The 25,181-nt window shown below is 39.9% G+C and overlaps 1 protein-coding gene and 1 non-coding gene across 2 annotated transcripts in view; both read left to right on the top strand.

Annotated features, from left to right (window-relative positions):
* The first annotated feature begins 2,780 nt into the window (after nucleotides 1-2,780).
* On the top strand, nucleotides 2,781-2,994 carry LOC135268740 (small nucleolar RNA U3). Its single transcript, XR_010337096.1, has one exon. It is a non-coding gene; the product is annotated as a small nucleolar RNA U3 (small nucleolar RNA).
* Nucleotides 2,995-11,495: 8,501 nt separating this feature from the next.
* Nucleotides 11,496-25,181, top strand: part of ADAM10 (ADAM metallopeptidase domain 10) — a 153,433-nt gene continuing 139,747 nt past the window's right edge. Inside the window, exon 1 of the mRNA XM_012443127.3 lies at nucleotides 11,496-11,797. Coding sequence (XP_012298550.1) covers nucleotides 11,743-11,797 — 55 coding nt within the window. The 5' untranslated portion in view covers nucleotides 11,496-11,742. The remainder of the gene's footprint in view (nucleotides 11,798-25,181) is intronic.

Below are 25,181 nucleotides of genomic sequence, written 5' to 3'. Positions count from 1 at the left end.
CCAGATGCTCATCTGTCCTGGTAATGTTAAAAATACATGATGGTGAATGGAGGGAATAATTTTCTTTTCCCTCTTATTATAGCCCTAATGTGTGACAGTATTAATGAAACAGTTCTCTCAGTTTTATTTATGTAGTCCTTTTTAACAGTGAGGCCAAAATGTGATTCCAGGTAGCTTGCACCAGAAATGCATATAAAAAATATATAATATCTTCAACTTAGAATCCCTACTCCCCTACTCTTATGGCCAATGGTTAAAGTTTTGTCATTGGATCACGTATATTATGCCTGCCTAATTCTTTCCTTAGAATTTCTCTCAGAAATACTTCTGTCCTGTCAGCCCACCAGTTTGCCTGGTATCTGTCAACTCTAGTGCTCAAAGTGTGGTTTTGGGGTTGGTAGTATCAGTATCACCTGGGAACTTGTTAAAAATGAAAATTCTCAGTGGGGCACGGTGACTTACCCCTGTACTCCCAGCACTTTGGGAGGCTGAGGCAGGCAGATCACCTGAGGTTGGGAGTTCGAGACCAGCCTGACCAACATAGAGAAACTTTGTCTCTACTAAAAATACAAAAAATTAGCTGGGTGTGATGGTGCATGCCTGTAATAGTAGCTACTCAGGAGGCTGAGGGCAGGAAAATCACTTGAACCCAAGAGGCAGGGGTTGCAGTGAACCGAAATCATGCTATTGCACTCCAGTCTGGGCAACAAGAGCGAAACTCTGTCTCAAAAAAAAAAAAAAAAAAAGGAGGGCTGGGTGCGGTGGCTCACGCCTGTAATCCCAGCACTTTGGGAGGCCGAGGCGGGTGAATCACGAGGTCGAGAGATCGAGACCATCCTGGTCAACATGGTGAAACCCCGTCTCTACTAAAAATACAAAAAATTAGCTGGGCGTGGTGGCGCGTGCCTGTAATCCCAGCTACTCAGGAGGCTGAGGCAGGAGAATTGCCTGAACCCAGGAGGCGGAGGTTGCAGTGAGCCGAGATCGTGCCATTGCACTCCAGCCTGGGTAACAAGAGCGAAACTCCGTCTCAAAAAAAAAAAAAGGAAAATTATTGATCTCGCATTCCAGACCTAAGACCTCTGGGCGATTCTGATCTTTGATAAAGTTAGAGAATTTACTACTCTAGCGTTACGGGAAGCAACCTCTTCTCACTTGCATGACAAATAAATAAACCTTAGCAAGAGACTGTGAGAGGCTTTTGAATTCATCTTTTATATTCACTGTTATTTTTCATTACTTTTCCGGAACTATGCAATGCTCCAAAATTAGTCTTTTGGCCATGTTTTCCTATACACTTTCCCTTGAGGGTGTGTGTGTGTGTGTGTGTGTGTGTGTGTGTGGTGTGTGTGTGTATAGATACTTTCAAAGTAATGTCTAAGTCTATGTTTATAATCCTGATGTCAATTTTTTTTTGTTCTTGTCTGTCTCATGTTTTTTCACATTAATATCATTCTCTCAGTCACCCAGGCTTAAAACATTCACGTAGTTCTGTTTTATTTATCTCACAGTAAGTCCTATTTTGAAATTTAATTGTTTTTTTTTTTAGATAAGGTTTCATTTTTTTGTCCAGGCTGGAGTGCAGTGGCACAATCATAGCTCACTACAGCCTTGAACTCCCAGGTTCAAAGAATCCTCTCACTTCAGCCTCCTAAGTAGCTAGGACTATTGGCATGTACCACCTTACCTGGTTAAAGAAATTGGGGTCTTGCTATGTTGCCCAGGCTGGTCTCAAACTCCTGGTCTCAAACCATCCTCCCCACTCAGCCTCCTAAAGTGTTGGGATTACACTATGACTGGCCTAATTTTGTTTTCTTAAAACAAAACCTAAGTATACCCATTTTAGAAAAACTTCTTCAAAAGCTGCTATTAAATCAATGGTATATCTTACAGTTGAGGGTATCTTAGAATCAAGGAAATATATTCTCTTTTCTACTATTTTTCTATGTTGACACTGACTTTCCAGGGTTACCTGGTCTTTCATTTTCACTATATCCCTTACTGTGTTTGTTTAAAACAGTGGTTGTCAAACTTTAGTGTAATTAACCCTCAGGTGGGAAATCTATTAAAATGGGTTTCTGGGCTTTATCCCCAGGAATGCTATTCAACAGAATTAATGGAAAGCTCAGTAATCTGTAGGGTTTTTAAATTTTTTTTTTTTTTTTTTTGAGATGGGGTCTCACTGTGTCGCCCAGGCTGGAGTGCAGTGGTGCTATCAGGGCTCACTGTAGCCTTGACCTCCTGGATTTGAGAGTCTCCCTCCTCAGCCTCCACAGTAGCTGGGATCACAGGGGTGCACCATCACATCTGTCTAATTTTTAAATTATTTGTACAGATGAGTTCTCTCTGTGTTGCCCAGGATGGGGACTCTGCGGTTTTGATAAGCATCCTAAGTTACTCTAATGCAGATATTTCACGAGCTGTACATTGAGAAACTCTGACCTAGAATGATATCAGGCAAAAACTACTTGCATTGTTGAGAAGTATAGTTGTCAATTGTTAATATGCATACAGTAAGAATTCTGACCCATTTGACTTAAGATCACAATAATGAATCTCCACAATTTTCACTGACTTCGTACGATGTGGTGCTTTGGGGCCCAAAAGAGAATATAAAGCATGGTCGTACAGAGGCAACCCAATGTAGCCGAAAGTGTGATGAACGGAGACCACAAGAACCTGGTCCTGCCACTGACTAGTTTTACAAGCTTGGGTGGAGGTAAATTCATAAATTTACTTCTTTTCAGTTTTCACATTTTGTAAAAGAAAAAAAAAAAAGGAATACTATACTTTCAGGGATAATTTCTCTAGTTCATCACTAGAGAAGTTTCTCTGAAAGTGTAGAACACCAGAAACCATGAAGAGAGGTGCAGCGTCCTCTCCTGAGTGTGAAGCTGGGTCCTGGTGTTGCTTCGCTGCAACTGCCATTTGCCATTGATGATTGTTTTTCTCTTCTCTTGGGAGAGTAAGAGGGAAGGATGCAGTCTGAGTGGTTCCTATTTAAAAAACAAAGAAACAAACAAACAAACAAACAAAAACAAGAGAAAAAAAAACCAGGAGGAAAATAGCTTGGATGATGTTGCTATGTGGTACTGTAAATGAAATGAAATGGAACTTATAATAAGGAATTTATAAATTATAAAGAGATTTTCAAGTATATTATGATTGCCACTGCCCTCAAGTTGGTCACAATGTGGTTAGGAAGACAAAACCTAAGTATCTACAAGTAAAATAAAAATATGACCCCTATGGGTCATGCTTAAGGGCTAGTATGAAGTGCTTCTCAGAAAGATGATAATTAACCAAATCAACAGAATGAATCAGCTTAGCTTTTTTTTTTTTAGATGGAGTTTTGCTCTTATCATCTAGGCTGGAGTGCAATGGCTAGATCTTGGCTCACTGCAACCTCCATCCCCTGGGTTCAAGCAATTCTCCTGCCTCAGCATGCCTGGCTATTTTTGTTTTTGTTTTTTTGTTTGTTTTTTGAGACAGAGTCTCACTCTATTGCCCAGGCTGGAGTGCAGTGGTACAACCTTGGCTCACTGAAACCTCTGCCTGCCAGGTTCAAGTGATTATCCTCCCTTAGCCTCCCAAGTAGCTGGGACTACAGGCACTTGCCACCACACCCGGCTAATTTTTTTTTTTTTTTTTTGAGACAGAGTTTCACTTGGTTGCCCAGGATGGAGTGCAGTGGCACCGTCTCAGCTCACTGAACCTCCACCTCCTGGGTTCAAGCAATTCTTGTGCCTCAGCCTACCACAGTAGCTGGGATTACAGGTGCCCACCACCATGCCCAACTGATTTTTTTTGTATTTTAGTAGAGGTGGGGTTTCACCATGTTGCCCAGGCTGATCTCAAACTCCTGAGCTCATGCAGTCCACCCATCTCAGCCTCCCAAAGAGCTAGGATTACAGGCATGAGCCACTGTGCCTAATTTTTTATATTTTTGGTACAGATAGAGTTTCACCATATTGGCCAGGCTGGTCTCGAATTTCTGACCTTGTGATCCACCCGCCTCGGCCTCCCAAAGTGCTGGGATTACAGTCATCAGCCACCGCGCCCAGCCTAATTTTGTATTTTTAGTGGAGACGGGGTTTCATCACGTTGGTCAGGCTGGTTTCGAACTCCTGACCTCAGGTGATCCATCTGCCTTGGCTTCCCAAAGTGCTGGGATTACAGGTGTGAACCACCACACCTGGCCAGCTTAGCTATTTGTAATAGTTACCTTAGAAGATAGGAATCATTCCGTGTTTAAAAGAAGTGAGGATAAGGCTGGAAATAGAATCAAAGTCTGAATAAATGCAAAAAGAGTGGTCTAATCAATTATATTATTCCCAAAGGAAGGATATAATAACAGGAAAGGAGATGGTGGTCTGCATGGAGTCCAGAGACTATCCCACAACATAAGGGTTTGTTGAAGTGTGCTCTGATCACCATCTATGGTGGAGGTCCCCTGGCCATGTGAATGGTCTGGTACCTACATTCCCTCAATAGATTCTATTGTGGCATTGTAAGTTGAATAGTTGGTTGAATTAGCCAGTACAATCATTCAGTTAATTTTTTCTTCAGTGATGCCTTGCTTACTAAGCCACTTTGAATTATTATTCAGCTTCTCAACTATTGATAACAAATAATGTATTGACTTGCTAACATCAATATCTAACTCATAAAATTATAAGGTGACATTTAAAGACATAAGTCCCTTGAGAGTTTAGCTCCTATGAATTAGTCCTTGTCAGTTGATTAAATCAGGTTGCACTCAGAAAATGTAGCTTCCGGCCCTTGAAAGCTAATAGGTAGGTTCTGGACCATGGCAATGATAATAAGGATGGATTTACCCAGTAATTTAAAAGACTAGGCTACAAATTTGGAGTGAAACAAACCTGAGTTAGAAGCCTGGTCTGCCTGTTTCCTCATCTGTTAAATGAGATATATCTACTTCATAGCATTGTTACAAAGAGTAAATGGAATCATGTAGGTAAATTTCTTATCAAGGTGCCTGGAACCACGTCAGGAATATTGTTTTGGTAATCTGGAAATCCCCATAGTAGGAACAAAGTAAGTACTTGTCAAATGAATGAATGATTATTATCATTGCCACCCTGTATGGTTTTGGGGTTCCCTCTGCTTTGCTTCAGAACTTTACTATCTCTGCTCTCTTTAACACTGGCATAATAATGAGAATTTCCATAAAGTAACACATGATTAATTGCACATGACAGATATAAATAATGGGTGTTTCAGACTAAAATGTGATTGAGATTATTATGGCGAGGGGGATCTAGGAAAAAGCTTCAAGGACTATTTGGAACTTGCTCTAGTTTTTAAAACAGGGGTCATAAACTCAAATACTAACAGGGATAACTAGGCTGGGGTGAGATTAGACAAACCCAGTCCAAAGAGGGCAGCCTCTACTCAGTTTCTGCCAATTGATTCTGTGCAAGAATCTAGGTCTGCTTGACCTTTCAGTTTTCACAGAAAATCTAGAATCTTTGTTTAGCCATGAAAGCTTCCAATTATTTAATATTGATGAATACTTGAGAAAAAAATTTTGGCCAGGCACAGTGGCTCACTCCTATACTCTCAGCACTTGGGGAGGTTGAGGAGGGACAGTCATTTGAGCCCAGGAGTTCAAGACCAGCCTGGGCAACATAGTGAGATCCTGTTTCTATATTAAAAAAAAAAAATTAGCCAAGCATGGCAGTGCATACCTGTAGTCCCAGCTACTCAGGAGGATGAGGCAGGAGGATCACTTAAGCCCAGGAGTTTGTGGCTGTGGTGAGTGCCACTGTACTCCAGCCTGGGTGACAGAGCAAAACCATGTCTTAAAAAAAAATAGAATAGGAATATTTAAAAAAATACAATACAGTTTGATAAAGCTATATTAGAAGTATATAAATGGTAGATATTGAAGTCAGGAGTTTGAGACCAGCCTGGGTAACATGATGAAACCCTGTCTCTAGTAAAAAAAAAATACGAAAATTAGCCAGACATGCTGGAGCGTGCCTGTAGTCCCAGCTACTTGGGAGACTGAGGCAGGAGAATCACTTGAACCCAGGAGGCGGAAGTTGCAGTGGGCTGAGATGGCACCACTGTGCTCCAGCCTGGCCGACAGAGCAAGACTGTCTCTCAAAACAAAACAAAATGAACAACAACAACAAAAAAACCAACTCAATAATACTCAAACTAATAGCTTCAAACAGCTCACAGTTAAGGAAGCTATGCTGAATGGTTTGGTGGCCACTGAGGTGTGGATGTGATTTTCTATCCAAGAGCACACTGGGAAACATGGCATCCTTGGCTATAATCTTTGAAGACCAATCTTAAATACCTGATTGTATTTCATTTATTTTTGAGTATTCTTGGACTATGTGTGATCAGACTGCTATTTGTCCAAAAAAAAAAAAAAAAGAGGAGTGGTAAAAGATGAAGCTGGCAATTCTCCTGCCTCAGCCTCCTGAGTACTTGGGATTACAGGCATGTGCCACCACACCCAGCTAATTTTTTCGTATTTTTAGTAGAGATAGGGTTTCTCTATGTTGGTTAGGCTGATCTCAAACTCCCAAACATAGGCAATCCACCTGCCTAGGCCTCCCAAAGTGCTAGGACTACCGGCGTGAGTCACTGTGCCTGGCTAAAGGTCTTGTATTTCATCTTGCAGATAAAAGGACCTATATTTTCAAAAGACTGGTAGGAGGTCAGGCAGTGGGTATGTGAGACAGGAAGACTAAGGCTTGGGCTGTGGCAGTAAAGGTAGGTAGAGGGACTTCATACGATGGAGAATAAAGATGACTTGATGATCTGTCTATTGGGATGGGAGTTTGCGTAATTGAGTGGATGGTGTTGCCAATAACCAAAATAGGGAATTTAAGAGGAAGAGAAGGTTTGGGTGGGTTGATGTAGGGGTTTTTTTCAGTTTGGGACATGTTACTTGGTATGGCTGTGTAATTTCAGGTAGAGGATAACTAATAAGAGTTGGATATGTAATAATAACAACATCTAAAATATTTTATAATACTAATTATGTGCTATGCATTGTTCTTAGTGTTTTACACCTGTTACTTTATTTGACCCTCATAGCAACATTCTGAAGTAGGTACCACTATTTTCCCCATTGTAAAGATTAGGAAACTGTGGCACAGATGCCTTAACTTACCTAAGGTCACATGGCTAGGAAGTTGTGCAACTAGGATATGGGTTTTGGCCTTGGAGGCATAGGAAGTGTCCCAAGAAAATGTGATTGGAATAGTGTTCCAGGAAAAGTGCTGATAATGTGCTAGGCATTGTCAAGACAGACCAAACCTTTGTTTTCATGGAGTTGATAGCCTAGTGAGTCATACACATTTGGGGGTAGCAAAATATCATCATGCAAGTGAAAATGAGAAGAAAGCCAAAGGTAAAATCTTGAGGATCACTAATATTTATGGGGTGAAGAGAAGATAAAGTTCCAGGAAAAAGATGCAGATGAAAGTGTAGTTGAAGGTAAAGAAGAAAGTCAGGAGTGAGTGAAGGTTTGGAAACTATTATAAAGAGGGAGTTTTGAGGAGAGAGTGTTGTCTGAAAGGTCCAGAAAGATAAGGAGTGTAGGTGTATAGTGGTATCGATCACTGACAGGTCTTTGATGTCTTTGATGACCCCAGAAAAAGTATCCTCTTACAAAGCTAGGTGGAAACAAATTGCAGTGGATTAACAAGAAGTTTGAAAGCAGGACCAAAAAGAAGAGAGACTAGAGTAATAGATATAAGTTAAGAGTTCTGCAGCAATCTAAGCAAGATAAAATATTATAATTGAAGTAAAGCAGTGGTCCAAATTTGTAACACTGGAATACCCTCAGAGTGAAAGCCAATCAGAGCGACAGCAGTGTAAAGGGGAGAATTAAAGGCACAAAGACATTTTTAGGAAAGAATCAATATGACTTGGTGACAAAGCAATAATCTAAAATGATTCTACTTTTTTTTTTTTTTTTTTGTAAATAGAAACGAGATCTCACTATGTTGTTCAGGCTGGTCCCAAATTCCTGGGCTCAAGTGATTCCCCAGCCTTGGCCTTCCAAAGTGCCCAGGCTAAATGGTTCCAGGTTTCTGGGAGAGTGGTAGTGCCAGTATCAGAGATAAGAAGTTAAATATATTGAGTTTGGCATGACAGTGGGACACCCAGCAGGCAGTTTAGTAGAAGTTGGAAATTCACAATGTAATTGTTGAAATGTTTACCAGCATTAGCCTTTGTTCGGTGCCACAAGCATTCTCCTCTAGTAGTACTTGTCTAGTATACTGTATGTGTATGATCATTTGCTTACAAGCTGAATATCCCATTACTGAAACTTGAGGATAACTTTAATTACACTGGTAATATCAAAACTGTATTGTTTCTGAGGAAATAATGCTATTAAAATAATGACTGCTTTCAAGTGGATGTTTGCGTGTTCATGGAGTGACCATGATATTTATATATTTTTTTACTTAATAGTTATATATCAATTATTATATGCCAGGTATATTGTTACAATTGCTTTACAAATATTAACTAATTTAAATGTAATCATCAAAACAATCTGCTGAGGCAAATATTTTTTGTCATTTTATAAAAGAAATATTGTGGCCAGGTGCAGTGGCCCATACCTGTAATCCCAGTACTTTGTGGGGTCAAGGTGGGCAGATCACTTGAGCCCAGAAGTTTGAAACCAGCCTGAGCAACATGGCAAAACCCCATCTCTCCAAAAAATAAAACAAATTAGCCTGGTGTGGGGCCCCCCGACCTGTAGTCCCAGCTACCTGGGAGATTCAGGGGAGGAAAACCTCAGCCCTGGAGGCTGAGGCTACAGTGAGCTGTGGTTGTACCACCACTGCACCCCAGCCTGGGTGAGAGAGTGAGTCCGTGTCTCAAAACAAAACAACAACAACAAAACATACAAAAAAGAAAAGAAAAGGAAAATATTGAAGTTAGAAGGCAAAAAACTTGGTCAAAGTCACAGGGTTTATGGATGGCAGTGCTAAGAGTCAAACCCAGGCAGTCTTTGATAGTAGAGATGCAGACCTTTAACATCATCAGTTCCATACATTTGCAAAATATCAGTAATGAAGTAAGTTAAAATAGTGGTCCAAACACTGGAGTACCATTCATTATGATGCTGGTATGTAATGCCATTTGTGCTTTACAAATAAAAAAAATACAGTATTTCTTTTTTTTTGAGACAAGGTCTGTGTTACCCAGGCTGGAATGCAGTGGCGTGATTACAGCTCACTGCAACCTCAACCTCCAGGGTTCAAGCAGTCGACGCACCTCAGCCTTCTCAGTAGCTGGGACTACAGGTGCACACTACTGCCCTGGCTATTTATTTTTTTATTTGTAATTAATTAATTAATTTTTTTTTTGAGACAGAGTCTTGCTCTGTTGCCCAGGCTAGAGGGCAGCAGCTCCATCCTGGCTCATTGCAACCTCCGCCCCCCAGGTTCAAGCAATTCTCCTGCCTCAGCCTGGCGAGTGGCTGGGATTACTTGCCTCAGCCTCCGGAGTTGCTGGGATTACAGGTGCACTCCACCACGTGCAGCTAATTTTTGTATTGTTAGTAGACTAAAATACCATGTTGGCCAGGCTGGTCTCAAACTCCTGACCTCAAGTGATCTGCCAGCCTTGGCCTCCTAAACTGTTGGGATTACAGGCGTGAGCCACCGTGCTTGCCCCCCCCACCCCCCAAAAAATGCAGTCTTGACCGGGCGCGGTGGCTCACGCCTGTAATCCCAGCACTTTGGGAGGCCGAGGCGGGTGGATCATGAGGTCAAGAGATCGAGACCATCCTGGTCAACATGGTGAAACCCCGTCTCTACTAAAAATACAAAAAATTAGCTGGGCATGGTGGCGCATGCCTGTAATCCCAGCTATTCAGGAGGCTGAGGCAGGAGAATTGCCTGAACCCAGGAGGCGGAGGTTGCAGTGAGCCGAGATCGCGCCATTGCACTCCAGCCTGGGTAACAAGAGCGAAACTCCGTCTCAAAAAAAAAAAAAAAAAAATCATTTGTTGACAGCGCTACCACGAGAGATTAGTAAAAAGCACAGGTGATATGCAATGTAATGTCTGCAGGTAACTGTTTCCTAAGTCTGAATCTTTTAACGAAGGAAATAAAAAACCATTTGTGAAATTCTGCCATCACTCTGATGATTCCACATATCTCATATAGGACACAATTATGATGGTTTTGAAACGTCTGTTTTGAGCTTATTAATGTTGCAGTAAAACTGGAATCATTCATTTCTCAAACTGAGAAAGAATACTCTTGATTCATGTTAATGATAATAAATGGTATAAAATATACAAGGTAACAGTCCAGGAATTATAGTATTAATAATGTTAAGGCCGAGCCTGGTGGCTCGCGCCTGCAGTCCCAGCACTTGGGAGGCTGAGGTGGGAGGATCGCTTGAGCCTGGAAGCTGGAAGTTACAGTTAGCTATGATCACACCACTGCACTTCAGCCTGGGCGAGACAGCAGAGACCTTGTCTTTAGAAAACAAAACAAAACAAAACAATTTACACACACACTTCCTAATTCAGCCTACTCAAGCATGATGCGAAATTGATGAAGAATGTCTAATTAAATGTCATAAAAAGTTCTAGTTCATGACATGAATTTTTTTTTTTTTTTTAAAGATGGGGTTTCACCCTGTTGGTCAGGATGGTCTTGAACTCCCGATCTCAGGTGATCCACCCACCTTGGCCTCCAAAGTGATGACATGCAATTTTAAAGACTCAAAATGAGTTACCAGAAAACAAATACAAGCTTTAAGAAGCTGGGAGAAGATGTACAAGGATTCTCTTCAGACATGTGACAGAGAGAGAGGAAAGAGGACATTTTCTGGACTGGAGATTCAAGACTGTCTAATTCAGGCTGCATGCTTTTGCAGAGGCTAAGGCCTTAGTCTGTGACATAAATTTGAAAAGAGCTCCGAAAAGTACATCTCGGACATGGTGTCTTTTCCGCCCGCCCCTTGAAGGTCTGCATTTATGTTCCGATCACTGAGGCTGTGGCTGTTATAATTACTGCTCGTTGGGACTTTGCTTTTGTTTACTTCGTAGCTGTGTTGCACCAGGAGAGGCAGAAAAAGAAGAAACAGAACCGCTGTTACTTGTGACGTTAAGAAGTGGAAAGCAGCCCCGCTTACATCTTTCACGGTCTATTTTAGCCCCAGGGATGGTCCTCAGCAGCTGTAACACGTAGCGGAGCACTATCGCCGCGTAGGAGCGCTCCCGCCCCGGGGCGGAACCAGGACAAACCCCGCCTCCCAAGTCCAATCCCAGCTCTCCGCCGGCGGACAGGAAGCGGCGGCAGGCCCAGCAGCACGGAAACCGTCCCCTGCGCGCATGCGCGCGCCCCTGAAGCGCCCAGGGGACGGATATGGGCGGGAGGTAGGGGCGCGGTTCCGCGTGCCTGTTGGGTGTCCGTGCGTCACGTGATGAGGAAGGAGGCGGAGGTCCGAGTTTCGAGGGAGGGGGGAGAGAAGAGGGAACGAGCGAGGGAAGGAAAGCGGGGAAGGGAGGAAGGAAACGAACGAGGGGGAGGGAGGTCCCTGTTTTGGAGGAGCTAGGAGCGTTGCCGGCCCCTGAAGTGGAGCGAGAGGGAGGTGCTTCGCCGTTTCTCCTGCCAGGGGAGGTCCCGGCTTCCCCTGGAGGCTCCGGACCAAGCCCCTTCAGCTTCTCCCTCCAGATCGATGTGCTGCTGTTAACCCGTGAGGAGGCGGCGGCAGCGGAAGATGGTGTTGCTGAGAGTGTTAATTCTGCTCCTCTCCTGGGCGGCGGGGATGGGAGGTGAGGCACGACTGCGCGCGCCGGGGGCGCCGCGATCACGGCGGAGCAGCGGCCGGGCCAGGCCGAGCCGAGCCCAGTCGCGCCTCGCTGCGGGCGCGTCAGTCAGCCCAGCCGGCCAGCGGCGCCACTCTGGCGGGCCGCGCTCCCCGCTCCCTATTGTCCCCCGCGCCCCGACCGCGTTCCCTTCGGTGGCGTGCCGAGGAAGCTCCCGAGCCTCTGGCGAGGCCTTCCCCACCCCCCACCGCCCTGGCGGCCCGGGAGGCGGGGGTCGCCTCCCAGAGAAGCGAAGTCGGGGCATCCAGGTCGCCTGGCGAGAGCGGTAGAACCCAGGCTAGTGGCTGCATCCCTCCAGTCTGCTCGGCGGGCGCCGGTGCAGGCAGCCGCAGCGGGGCTGGCGGTCTCGCCGTCCTCGTTCAGCGCTCATCGGGCTCACCGTTCTTATCCCAGCCCTTGCCCCGTGGCGGATTCCGAAGTCCTCTCTGCCGCCGAGACCCGCTGCGCAGACTCGTGGGAAGTTGTGTTGTTTGTGGCTGGGCTCGTGTATTGTTCTTTACCGGGCGCGTCGATCCTGACCGACCCCATTCTGCAGAGGGGCCGCCCGTGGAGTGGCAGCAGTCATCACCAGCTTGTCTGAGACGAGTGGCCTCGGTTCTCCCTGTGTCCTGTGTTTGGAGAGAGATCACAGGAGGGTGTGTTGGTATTCAGAGAAAACGTTCTGTAGCCCAGGGGAAAGGGTTTGGCCGGGAGAAGGAGAAACCGTTTGGGGATGTTCTTTGATTTGTAGACTGGATTGGGTCTCCTAGAGTAGAAGTTCGGTCCCTGGGTGACCCAACTTGAAGAGTTTACTTAAACTCTCAGGTGGAGTAGACGTGCAGTGTAGTTAGTGGATTGTCAAAACAGTGCCCCTTCCACCCTACAAATGAAAGTTAAATTTGCTAAAAGCATGTAATTTATTGATTCTGGGTTTGAAGGCAACGATTTTTATTTCCGGTGTATCCTAGGACCAGCTGCTTCGTTTTCTTGTGTAAAGTGCTTTATTTTAGGTAAGCTTTTTGACTTGCCCCAAAGTAAACTTAAAAACCTCAAAGTGTGTCTAAAAGCAGCAAATTGAAAAAATTTGAGAAATGCTTTGGATGAGTGTCTGTAGACTTTTATAATTAAGAAAGTATCTGACTGTTTCATGAAATGGATTGTTTCTGTTTTTTTCTTTGTCAGTTTGACTTAAGACTGCAGGGCCAAGTGTAATTCTGTCCTGTATTCTACCAAGTCTTAGGGTAGTACTGCATAGACAGACTTCTGTTATAGTTTGTAGTGTTCATTTTTTTGATATGCATTTTATTTTTTCAATCCAAGTCATCAGGTAAAGAAATTTTAGATTAAGAGCTGATAATAGATGTTTGGCTTTAAAAAGGATTATGTGCCGGAGACCCTCTGTTAGAGCCTTTTCATCTGACATTTGTTATTTCTGTTCTAAACGTGGCTTCCAACAAGTCATTATCCTGTCTATTTTCACTTTTTGTGAATAAATTCAGAAGTTAAGACACTGTTATCTGTAAGGTAATAAGTAAGACAAACATATGAGGCATTTCACTGAGCAGTAGTATACTAAATATTCTTTTAAAAATAATGAAAACAGCAAACAAAAGTGATGTAGTCTGATGTTTGAAGAAAAAAAAAATCGAATAACATAATGTTTGTGGGTTAAAGCCCTTATACAAAGATTTTCTTAACTCAGATTTCTGGAGTCCTTTATTGCATTAAGCATTGATTAAAAGGCTACTTTTTGGTGTTTCTGTTAAGCAGAACTTTTTCAAAAAATGTAGGGAAAAAAGTATTTTAAGATTAGTATCAAGAGTCTAGCTTTTGGGTACTTAGACATATTTGTAATTTTATTGTAATTATGGGACATTTTTCGTCTACTGATCTGAGCTATTTTTGGTCATTTGTAAGATCTTTAATGATTATTTGTAGACATCAGCACTTTCAAATTGAATATATATTTGCTTTTGCTTATGAGAGAGTGAAGAAATTTGTGTAAATTAGAAGTTGTAGTGGAAATTTAAAGTATAAATTATTTTCAGAGAGTTAATAAACCCTTTTTGTTGTTTCCACTACTCCAATTTGTCAATCATGTTGTGTTTGAAATTTTTCTTTACATATTACTAGGAAGCAGCTGGAAGGAAGAATTAAAGTGTTTAGAATCATAAAACATAAATTTTCCTAATGGTGTCCATTTCTAGCACAGTCCCATCCTATGTTGTAGTTGTAGGCAGATACCATATTTTTTAAATTAATTGGTGTATTTGAGAGGACAAAAGGTATTTCAGCTGTAGCAGTAAATTAATCCCATAGTGTTTTGGTTTGATGGAATCATATATGAAATGAACTTTGGAGTATGATACATCTTTTATATTTAAAAATCTGTTGTAAGTGCTTACCTTTGTACCATACACTCAATATAAATAAGTTTTCTGGAAACTTGACCAGAAGCTTTAAAAGTAGTAGAGCTTACGCAATGCAACTATTTCTCTGACTCTGACTCTGAATCTGCCAGCAAATAAGAGTCTATGAAATTAATGAAAGAGACAGACTAATTTTGTCTTTATTCTTAAGGATCTCTGACTCTTCATCTTTTTTTAACATGACTTAGTCCAGTTAACTCCATCATCTTCTTTTTTTAAAATTAATTTTATTTATTGTAAAACATAGAGATGGGGTCTCAGTCTGTTGCCCAGCCTGGTCTCAAACTTCTGGGCTCTAGCGATCCACCTACCTTGGCCTCCCAAAGTGCTGGGATTACAGGCATGAACCACCCCAACTGGCCAATTCCTTGTGTTGTTAAGAATTTTTTCTTACTTTCCATATTACCTAGGATGGGAAGCTGGAAAGAATAATTAAAGTGTTTAGAATCATAAAACATAAATTTTCCTAACGGTGTCCATTTCCATCACAGTCCCATCCTGTGTTGTAGTTGTAGGAGTATATCGTTGCCTACATTAACAGTATTTTCTGTGTATGTGTATACAGCCTCTCCCAGCAGTGGTTAAGGGGAATGGACATGACAGGCACTTCTCTGATGTGCTTTAATAAGTTTTTTAAGATCTTCAAGAATGTGTATTAGCTGATCTCTTTAAAATTTTTTAAGGACCTTAAGGGTTGTGGGAGGTGGGGCAAATGGGACATTTCTGTGATATCTTTTGTGTGTCTGCTACTGTTAGGAGTTTCACTTTTCAATAGTTAATGGGAGAGGGGTGATATGCAGTTGGAAAAACAGACCTGAAAAGATAATTTTTCTAGCATCATCCACAATGTAGTGGTGAAGTAGACATTCAAACTTAAGCTGGTTCGACCTTAAACCATAATAAGCTCTTTGTCTATTGCCCCCTCATACCTTTTTGAAAGCAGCTATTAGCTCAAAGGTGGCCTCTGGACTAAACTGCCTTAGAGATATGTTTTATTTGCAGTGTCTTTAAGTTTGAGCTGATGATTAACTTTGAAAAATTGGGATATTTGCCAATGAAATTCATGGATTTCTGGTTTTTATGGGAAGACTTGGAAATCCAGGTACTGTGGGTTATCTTACCATTGTTCAGAGCTGAGCAATAGGGCAGTAGCTGCCCTTTTTTTTTTTTTTTTTACACGAATAGACGCTCAGCCTTTTAATTTTTGTTTGTTTGTTTTCTTGAATTTTTAAAAATATATATTTTGGAAAGCTTTGCTTGTCACTACATGCAGATCTGTATAATTTTTTTTTTTAATTGCATTTTAGGTTTTAGGGGTACATCTGAAGAACATGCAAGGTTGTTGCATAGGTATACACATGGCAGTGTGATTTGCTGCCTTCCTCCCCATCACCTATATCTGGCATTTCTCCCCATGCTATCTCTCCCCAACTTCTCACCCCACGCTGTCCCTCCCCTATTTCCCCTCGACAGACCCCAGTGTATGATGCTCCCCTCCCTGTGTCCATGTGTTCTCATTATTCAACACCCACCTATGAGTGAGAACATGCGGTGTTTGATTTTGTGTTCTTGTGTCAGTTTGCTGAGAATGATGGTTTCCAGGTTCATCTATGTCCCCACAAAGGACACGAACTCATCATTTTTTATGGCGGCATAATATTCCATAGTGTATATGTGCCACATTTTTCCTGTCTGGTCTATCATCGATGGGCATTTGGGTTGGTTCCAGGTCTTTGCTATTGTAAACAGTGCCGCAGTGAACATTCGTGTGTATGTGTCCTTATAGTAGAACGATTTATAATCCTTTGAATATATACCCAGTAATGGGATTGCTGGGTCAAATGGAATTTCTGTTTCTAGGTCCTTGAGGAATCGCCACACTGTCTTACACAATGGTTGAACTAATTTACACTTCCACCAACAGTGTAAAAGTGTTCCTATTTCTCCACATCCTCTCCAGCATCTGTTGTCTCTAGATTTTTTAATGATCACCATTCTAGCTGGCGTGAGATGGTATCTCAATGTAGTTTTGATCTGCATTTCTCTAAGGACCAGTGATGATGAGCATTTTTTCATATGTTTGTTGGCCTCATGTATGTCTTCTTTTGTAAAGTACCTGTTCATATCCTTCGCTCACTTTTGAATGGGCTTGTTTTTTTCTTGTAAATCTGTTTTAGTTCTTTGTAGATTCTGGATATCAGCCCTTTGTCAGATGGGTAGATTGCAAAAATTTTTTCCCATTCTGTTGGTTGCCGATTCACTCTAATGACCGTTTCTTTTGCTGTGCAGAAGCTGTGGAGTTTGATTAGGTCCTATTTATCTATTTCAGCTTTTGTTGCCAATGCTTTTGGTGTTTTGGTCATGAAGTCCTTGACTATGCCTATGTCCTGAATGGTTTTGCCTAGATTTTCTTCTAGGGTTTTTATGGTGTTGGGTCTCTTTAATCCATCTGGAGTTAATTTCAGTGTAAGGTGTCAGGAAGGGGTCCAGTTTCTGCTTTCTGCGTATGGCTAGCCAGTTTTCCCAACACCATTTATTAAACAGGGAATCCTTTCCCCGTTGCTTGTTTTTGTCACGTTTGTCAAAGATCAGATGATTGTAGATGTGTGGTGTTGCCTCCGAGGCCTCTGTTCTGTTCCATTGGTCTATATAGTAGCTGCCCTCTTTAAACTGGCCATGTGCTTACCACTTACTGCAGTCCTCATTATTCCTGATGGTAATACACCTGGCCTGTTTCACTCGTTTTTGTTATCTACCTGGATACTGTGGGTTTGTTGTTCACTTCTTTGCCTCAGCTTTATCTTGTATAGATGACTCCAACTTTTAAAACAGTGTTTGAATATGACCTCTTATCCAACTTCTAATATTTTTTTGCAGTGTTTTTTTCTATAGTCTTAAAAATTTGTTTTTTAAAAAAACATGGCATACACAGTACTTCTTATTCAGCATTAGGTTATTAGATTTTTTTTTTTAAAATCTGTTTTTATTAGTAGTAACAGTTTGAATGTCCTTAAGGTAGAATGATTGTTGCAGTCTCTCTACATGTCTTTATCTAAATGAGTAAATAAGAAACATATTTTTCTCTACCAGAATGAGAACCACAGAAAAAATTAGTGTAGGGTCATATTATTAAAAACCAATTTAAGAATGGGATACAAACATAAACTCTGCTTTTGAAATTAAGATGTGAAGTGGAACAGTAACTTTAGCAATAAGCTACATTTTCCTAACATTGTTGGGAGATCACTGGTTCAAATATGAGACGATGTCTGTATAACAAATCTGGGAATATACTTTTAAATTTTTCGTTTTTTTATTTTTTTTCCTGGTCTTGGTTAGAGATGAGGTCTGACTAGTTTGCCCAAGCTGGTGTTGAACTCTTGGCTTTAAGCAGTTCTCCAACCCTGGCCTCCCTAAATACTGAGATTATAGGTGTAAGCCATCGCGCCTGGCCAATTTTGGATGTTTTTGATGGAAGTTTTTCTAAAATGTAGAAAATTTGCTGTAGACACCTTTACTATCTCCTTAAAACGGACTGAATTTAATCTTAAATGATTGAAGTTTAATATGGAGAACAGTTGTTACTCTGGGTTCTATTGTAGTTTCTGTTTTTAATTTTTTCAGAAATGATTGAAGTGGCCTAATAGCTTATTATTTTTCTAAATTTATTCTAGATGACGGTGCATTTTATTCTTGGATCTAGTTGTAGCGGTATTTCCAACTTTTTGTTTGATTTCTTTGCTTTCTTGTAAACCTTGAAGATGTCACCTTCTAATTAGTTGTTTCTAGTATGTTTTGAGTAGGAAAACTAAATAATTATTCTTAACAAACACATTTGCATGTGAAGTGAAACAAATAAGTTCTAAATTTTCTATGGAATAAAGTACATGGGCTTTGGGTAGTTTTTCTTTCTCCCTGCCCCACAACGCTACTCCTCACCTTTCAGTATGTGTAGTTTGGCTTTGTGGAGTTTAGCACTAAGGTTGCCTGGCTCTCAACTTTGTAAACAGTTGGAGTGATGTGATACTAATGTATTTTGCTAGTTACAGTTAGGCAGGGAAGAATGGAGAGAAGAAACTGGTGAATAACCAGGAAGGTACAGCAAATAAAATGTATACTCATTTGGTTGCAGATACATCGTGTTATAGAGCTAAATCCTGAGTACTCTAGTTTCATACTGATACACTAGATTATTGGTATTAAACATACTATAAAATGTCCAACTGTAATATTCTCTACAGAAATAGAAATTGTGAATTAAAAAGTATTTTATTTAAAGGAAAGTCAGTGAAAGATGATAGAGGCTCATGGTACTATGCTTGCTTGTAGTAACTAGCTGTGTTACATTAACTGTGTTACCAGTTTGGTGATTTTTACATTTGTATGAAGTTAAATTTCTTGTCTGTCTTTGATTGTATTACATTATAATAGTTAGAAAAAAATTGCCAAAGTTAGGGCATAGTCTTGGAAGGGTCTAGCTCAAAATATGGTCTATGTGGAGTACCAAAAATAATGTCTGTGTGGAGAAGGTTGAGGGCAAGGACAGTCATTGGCCACTGCTGCCAGTTTCAGTGAGGGGCCTATGTGAAATAAATTGTGGATAGGAAAGGGAATGGACAGAAAACTGCATAATGATTGCAAATCTGAGCCCCCAAGCCGAAAATCACAGGGGCGAGCATTCCAAATTATAGGAATGATTTGCATTTGGTTTGATTTTTACATGGGCAACTCTGTGTGACACACTGGGGTAAAGATCTCCAGGTTTTTGTTGTTGTTGTTTTGTTTGTTTGTTTTTGAGACAGGGTCTCATTCTGTTGCCTAGGCTGGAGTACAGTGGTGTGACCTCAGCTCACTGCAGCTTTGACCTCTCTAGCTCAAGCGTTTCTCCCACCTTAGCCTCTCCATAGCTGGGACTACAGGCACGTGCCACTGTGCCTGGTTAATTTTTTGATTTTTTTGTAGAGATGAGGTCTCACTATGTTGCCCAGGCTGTGTTGTTCTTTTTTAAAGGAGTAATTGATTTAATTAATGGTCATTAATGATCTTCCAAGCAACCCAAAAAGGTCTGCTTCTTCTGAGCAAAAATCTAGCAGTTGTAGTTTTAACTAGTCTAGCTGTTGATTTTTATGTTAGGAAGAAGGAAGCAATGTTAAGGATAAGTGAAAAAACTATGAAACCCTATCACTTGGATTCCTATAAGGGCAGTAACGTTGCTGTACAACAATGTGAAGATTTTGCCTTAGTGTTAGTGAGGATAGTCTGACCCGGCTAGGTTGCAGGAAATAGCAGTGCTGAGAATATTTCTTAGGGAATGTAGTCTCCCTTTGATGTTGAGTGAATTCATTTTGAAGCTACTACAGATGCTCCTTGACTCATTGTAAGTTCAAAATACCGTAAGCCGAAAATGTATTCATTGTTGGCAAGAGAGATGATGGTTCTTCGTATAATTTTTTCAACTTTATGATGGTGAGAAAGTGATACACTTTTGGTAGAAAACTGTACCACTGCCGGGCGCGGTGGCTCACGCCTGTAATCCCAGCACTTTGGGAGGCCGAGGTGAGTGGATCACGAGGTCAAGAGATCGAGACCATCCTGGTCAACATGGTGAAACCCCGTCTCTACTAAAAATACAAAAAATTAGCTGGGCATGGTGGCGCGTGCCTGTAATCCCAGCTACTCAGGAGACTGAGGTAGGAGAATTGCCTGAACCCAGGAGGCGGAGGTTGCGGTGAGCCGAGATTGCGCCTTTGCACTCCATCCAGCCTGGTTAACAAGAGCGAAACTCTGTCTCAAAAAAAAGAAAGAAAACTGTACCATTGTAAGTTGTAAGGAGTGCTTTTCCACTTAATGATGGGGTTATGTCACAATAAACCCATCGTAAGTTTGAAAAATCTGAATCATTGTAAGTTGGTTACTACACGTACAGTCCACCTGTACTACTCCAGGTAAACAATGTGAGATGTGTACAGTGAGAACATTGTTGTTTAGTCACCAGGATTTATTATGTGTCTATGACTGTTAGGAGTCATGAAGCAACAGTATTGAGTGAGAAGAAAAGTAAAAAATACTGAGTTTGTTGGAGTAGATGAAATGCCAAAATATAAAAATAGACTTTCAATTATGTATTGTACTTGCACTTGAGGATTTGTTAAGCTTGAGGGATATCAGCAATTGGGGAAGGCTTTTTCAGGTAGAAGAGAATGGCATATAAGATGCTTGTAGGTTTACTTGCTTGGTATTGATAGTCTGTGTCAGGAAATAAGGAGAATTGCTAACTGGGCCATGATAACCGGGACTTTCATTATTCTAGGCCACAATAACTATGAGATAGAATATTATGGAATGTTGGTTGGAGTACATGTTGAAGAGTTAGGTTATGGTTGATGAATTAGGTGATGGAGTCTTGGATTAGAATGATTGTAGAAATAAATAAGGATAGAACAAGAAATGACATGGAAGAAAAACTGATAAAACTGGGCAAATGTTTAATGTGAAAGTAACAAAACTTAGGGTTCACTCTGTTGAATTTAAATCTTAGGCTGTTTTATTGGAGGGAGTGTGGTCTTATAAAACGTTGACGACCTCAGTCTTTGAAGTTAAAAATGTCTAAGATTTTGAGTCTAGATAGAAGCTTATAGGTTGAGGTGGGTGTCAGAGTCTGGGATTTTATCTTATTTGCATGCTAATACTTCAGAACTGGATAAAACTTTGCACAGATGTTTAATCTCTGGCTAGTTATTTGGGAAGCAGTGCTCTAGGTAGTTGGGTTATGGAAGTTTAGTGAATCTGGAGTAGAGACAGAGATTAGGTTTAAAGATACACTAGCACATCTTTTCTTTCTGTAGTTGGAATTAGGCTATTCAGTTCAAAAATATGATTGACATGTGAACTTGATTTCATGTGAACTGTGAACTTCTGTTTCAGAGACAAATGGAGAATAATGTGATCTTTCATTTTAGGGAAATGTGCATAAATGATTTTTGGAGTAGAATTTGCTTTCCATCTGTTTTTGCTTGTATTGATGATGGCAGGACACATATATACGTACATTTGAACTTTGAATTTAGCTTTCCAATAATCTTTGCATTTTAGGCAAATGTGTATATATGATTTGTGGAGCAGAATTTGCTTTGCATCTGTTTTTGCTTGTATTGATGATGGCAGGACACACGTATATATACATTTGAACTTTGAATTTAGCTTTCGAAAGAACACAGATAGAATCCTATACTTATGAATTGATAGGGTATTAATTTACTACCCCTTTTCCTAGGAATTAAGCGGGATAATTTGTAAAAGTGCCAAAGACTTTTAAGTATTATACAAATATTATTAAAATTATGTTGTTTCTAGATCTACTTTATTTGGAATCTATTTGGAATCTAGTTACAAAATACAGATGGATAAAATCTACTTTTAGTAGTTAGAATATTAGAATATCATTACCAAACATTAGAAAATAGAATTGAAGAAAATTCATAATTTATCCTCCAACACAATTTGATCACTTTTTAATATTAATCATTTAGTCCTTTAAAATACCTATTATGAATTTACATTATAGTATTTGTGTAGTTCTGTATACCTTTAAAAAAACTAATGTATAGTTAATGGTTGGGTGTGGTGGCTCATGTCTGTGATCCTAGTACTTTGGGAGGCCCAGCTGAGAGGATCACTTGAGGCCAGGAGTCTGAGACCAGCCTGGTCAACATAGCGAGACCCTATCTCTATGTTAAAAAAAAGAAAATGTGTGTATGTATATATATATATATATATATATATATATATATATATATATATATATATTTATGTTAATATATATATTTATAAATATATATTATATGTATGTTTATATATATGTAAATATATATAAAATAAACAAAAGAAAAACCTAATGTATAGTTAAAATGCATATGCAAAGCAGACACTGAGATATTTATGAGTAGTAAAAAATGAAATCATGTCATTCCTGTTTATACCATATATTTTCTATTTTATAGATATTGCTGTTCTGTTATTTTTCTCCTAGAGACAGATTCTCGCTCTGACACCCAGGCTGAAATGTAGTGGTGTGATCCTGGCTCACTGCAGCCTCTGCTTCCTGAATTCAAGCATTTTTGTGCCTCAGCCTCCAAGTAGCTGGGACTACAGGTGTGCGCCACCATGCCCTTCTAATTTTTGTATTTTTAGTATAGGCGGGTTTCACCATGTTGGTCAGGCTGGCGTCAAACTCTAGACCTCAAGTGATCCTCCTGCCTCAGCCTCCCAAAGTGTCGGAATTACAGGTGTGAGCCACCATGCCGAGACTCAATATTGCTCTTCTTTATTTCAAGCTTTGTAGTTATGTTACTCATCTGTATCTTTACTAGAATAGGAATGTTAAGAGGGAAGTAACTTTATTCTTAGTCTTTATGTTTTAGGATCTAGCACAGTGTCTCACATTAGGATTTGGTAATAAGTATTATTAAGACCACAGAATTGTTAAATACATTGCTTGGTGAGTGGACTGGACTTCTGGATACATGTTATACACCCATTTTCATGCAGCAGATGTTGGCATTAGTGAAGCAGCCTTCATAGTACTGGCTGTCAGCTATATAAAGGAAATAGTTTCATTACATGAAACTGAATGTCATAGTGATTTCTGTTAAAATTGGAATATTGGTGTAGTAAAATTAGAAAGTGACCTTCTCCAATTAGTACAGTATATTATCAGAACCCTCAAATGTATATTATAAAGGTTAGGTATTCTAATCTAGCATAACTAAGAGGACACTTTTGTTGACAGCTTTGGAGATGAATTGGCCCTGATACTTATAAATTGGTTCAGAAATCAGAATTTAATTTTGGCAAAAATTTATAAAATAATTTTCCTGGTAGCCCATAAAATTCACTTGTACCCATACAGTAGCAGAAGTCTCTTAGTAACTCTAAGATCCCTAAGAACAGTAGGCCATTTAGTAGGGAGGAGCCCTTTTTCTTTGGTGTAGAGCAAGCTCTCGCACAGTGGTTCCCAACTAGGAGGCAGAGGCAGATGTTTTGGGATACCTTGTGGGAGAAGGATGAGTTAATGACAGTGGGTTTAAGATGAGATGCAGGGTATGAGACAGATGTGTATCAAAAGTGGGGTGGTGGCTGTGTGAGTGTGAGTGATGTAGGTAGGTTGAAAGTCATATTCTCTTACTGTCTGTACTTGTGTCTTATTAGAGATTTTATAAAAGATTTAATATAACTCGTAGGTTCAGAAAAAATCAAAGAAATTGTATAAAAGAGTTTCACATCAGCATAGAAATCTTTCTTATGTACACATTTCAATTTTTTGATTTTTAAATTGTATTTTGTAAGTTAGTGGTAGAAATTTAATACATTCAAGAGATTTTAATCATTCGTGCTTAATTTATAAAACAAATTTGTTTTGTATAATTTTAAAAATTATACAATTTAAACTCTGGATTTGTGTATAATATATAAAAGAGCTGCTTTGACTTCTGAGCCAGCTTGTGTTATTTTTACTTTAGAGACTAGCTAATTTCAAAAATTGTGTGTCGAAATACGCTTTTAATTGTAGACACACCCTCCTATCTTGAACTTTCACTCGTAACTGTTAGGTGTAGATGTTTGCTTCTAGAAGATGATTTGACTTGTTTCTAGTGAAGAAATGGATACTGGGTTAAGTTTTAAGTCACATTATAGAAGTAGCTTTTCAGAGAGTGCATTAATGGCCCTTAAATATATTGCTGAAATATAGGGCATGATAGTTCCTGGAAGCCTACCCTTGTCATACACGAGAACGGTTTTGTTAGTGGCATTTAGTGCCTCAAGATTTGAGCAAATATGTATATCAAATAAAGGAAGCATTGGTCAACACAGTATGATGCCTATGATGTAGTTGATGACTCAGTAGGAAGGAAATATACTTTGATGTTGGGGAAAAATGCTCTTGGTACCTAATTTTGAAATTATACAAATGAAAAGTCTGTTGAAACAAGTTGATTACAAGTAATTTTTTTTGACGAATGCAAATATGCCAGGCTTAGCTTACTCTTACATCCTTTCATTTATTGTAATTGAGTTTTTCTGTAAATAGGAAGATCTGTAATATCAAAACATCATTGTAGATTTTCCTCTCCCATTCTTAAGATTGTACAATCAACTTTTTGGATATATATAGGAAGAAACTTTTTTATTTGTTTTACGATATTTCTGTCTCACATCAAGGTGATGATGTTGACCCACCATCAGTAAGATTTTTTTTTTTTCTCCTGATGTTAATGAAATTTTCATTCTGTATTTTTTTTTTTTTTTTTTTGCCCATTTCTTTAATTTAGATTGGAACAGAAGATTGTAAGTTTTGCATTTAAGGATTGGGAAGGAAACTAATGCTTAGAAGCATACTTGGAAAGTGAGATGCTACCTACCCATGGAATATGGAAAAAATCATAATGGCTGGCATTTGTTGTGATACTTAATGCCAGGCATTGTTGTTAGGTTGTTTTGTGTATCATGTATTAACTCAGTCTTCACAACGTCTCTATGAGATAGGTGTTGCTATTCTCATTTTATAAATGAGAGAGGAGAATCAGGGAGGCTTCCTTATCCAGAGTCAGGAAAGTCAAATAGTTATCAAGGGAAGTCAGTATTTGAATATAGTCAGTCTGGCTCCAGAATCCCTCCTCTCATACACTATACTGTCTCTAAGAAACATACCTCATGCTTTAAAAAGTTTAGTTTGGTGGGATGATTTATCATTCTTAGATCTTGCCTTTACTTGTAGGTTTATTTTACCCTCAAAGCATAATTTAGGCTCTTTGTACTTAAGTGTTTGAGCCATTTGCCTTTTAGTCAGTCAAGTTCTTTATAGAAGGTATTTTATTTTTTGGACGTGAAAAAATATTTACAATTGAGGGGAGAAAAGCACCTTA

The sequence above is a fragment of the Aotus nancymaae genome, unplaced genomic scaffold (genome assembly GCF_030222135.1).
Source record: "Aotus nancymaae isolate 86718 unplaced genomic scaffold, 86718_ANA_hifiasm-v0.15.2.pri h1tg000041l, whole genome shotgun sequence".
Classification (NCBI taxonomy): Eukaryota; Metazoa; Chordata; class Mammalia; order Primates; family Aotidae; genus Aotus; species Aotus nancymaae.
Note: the sequence above shows the minus strand (reverse complement) of the source record. Positions and strands in the feature narration are given on the sequence as shown.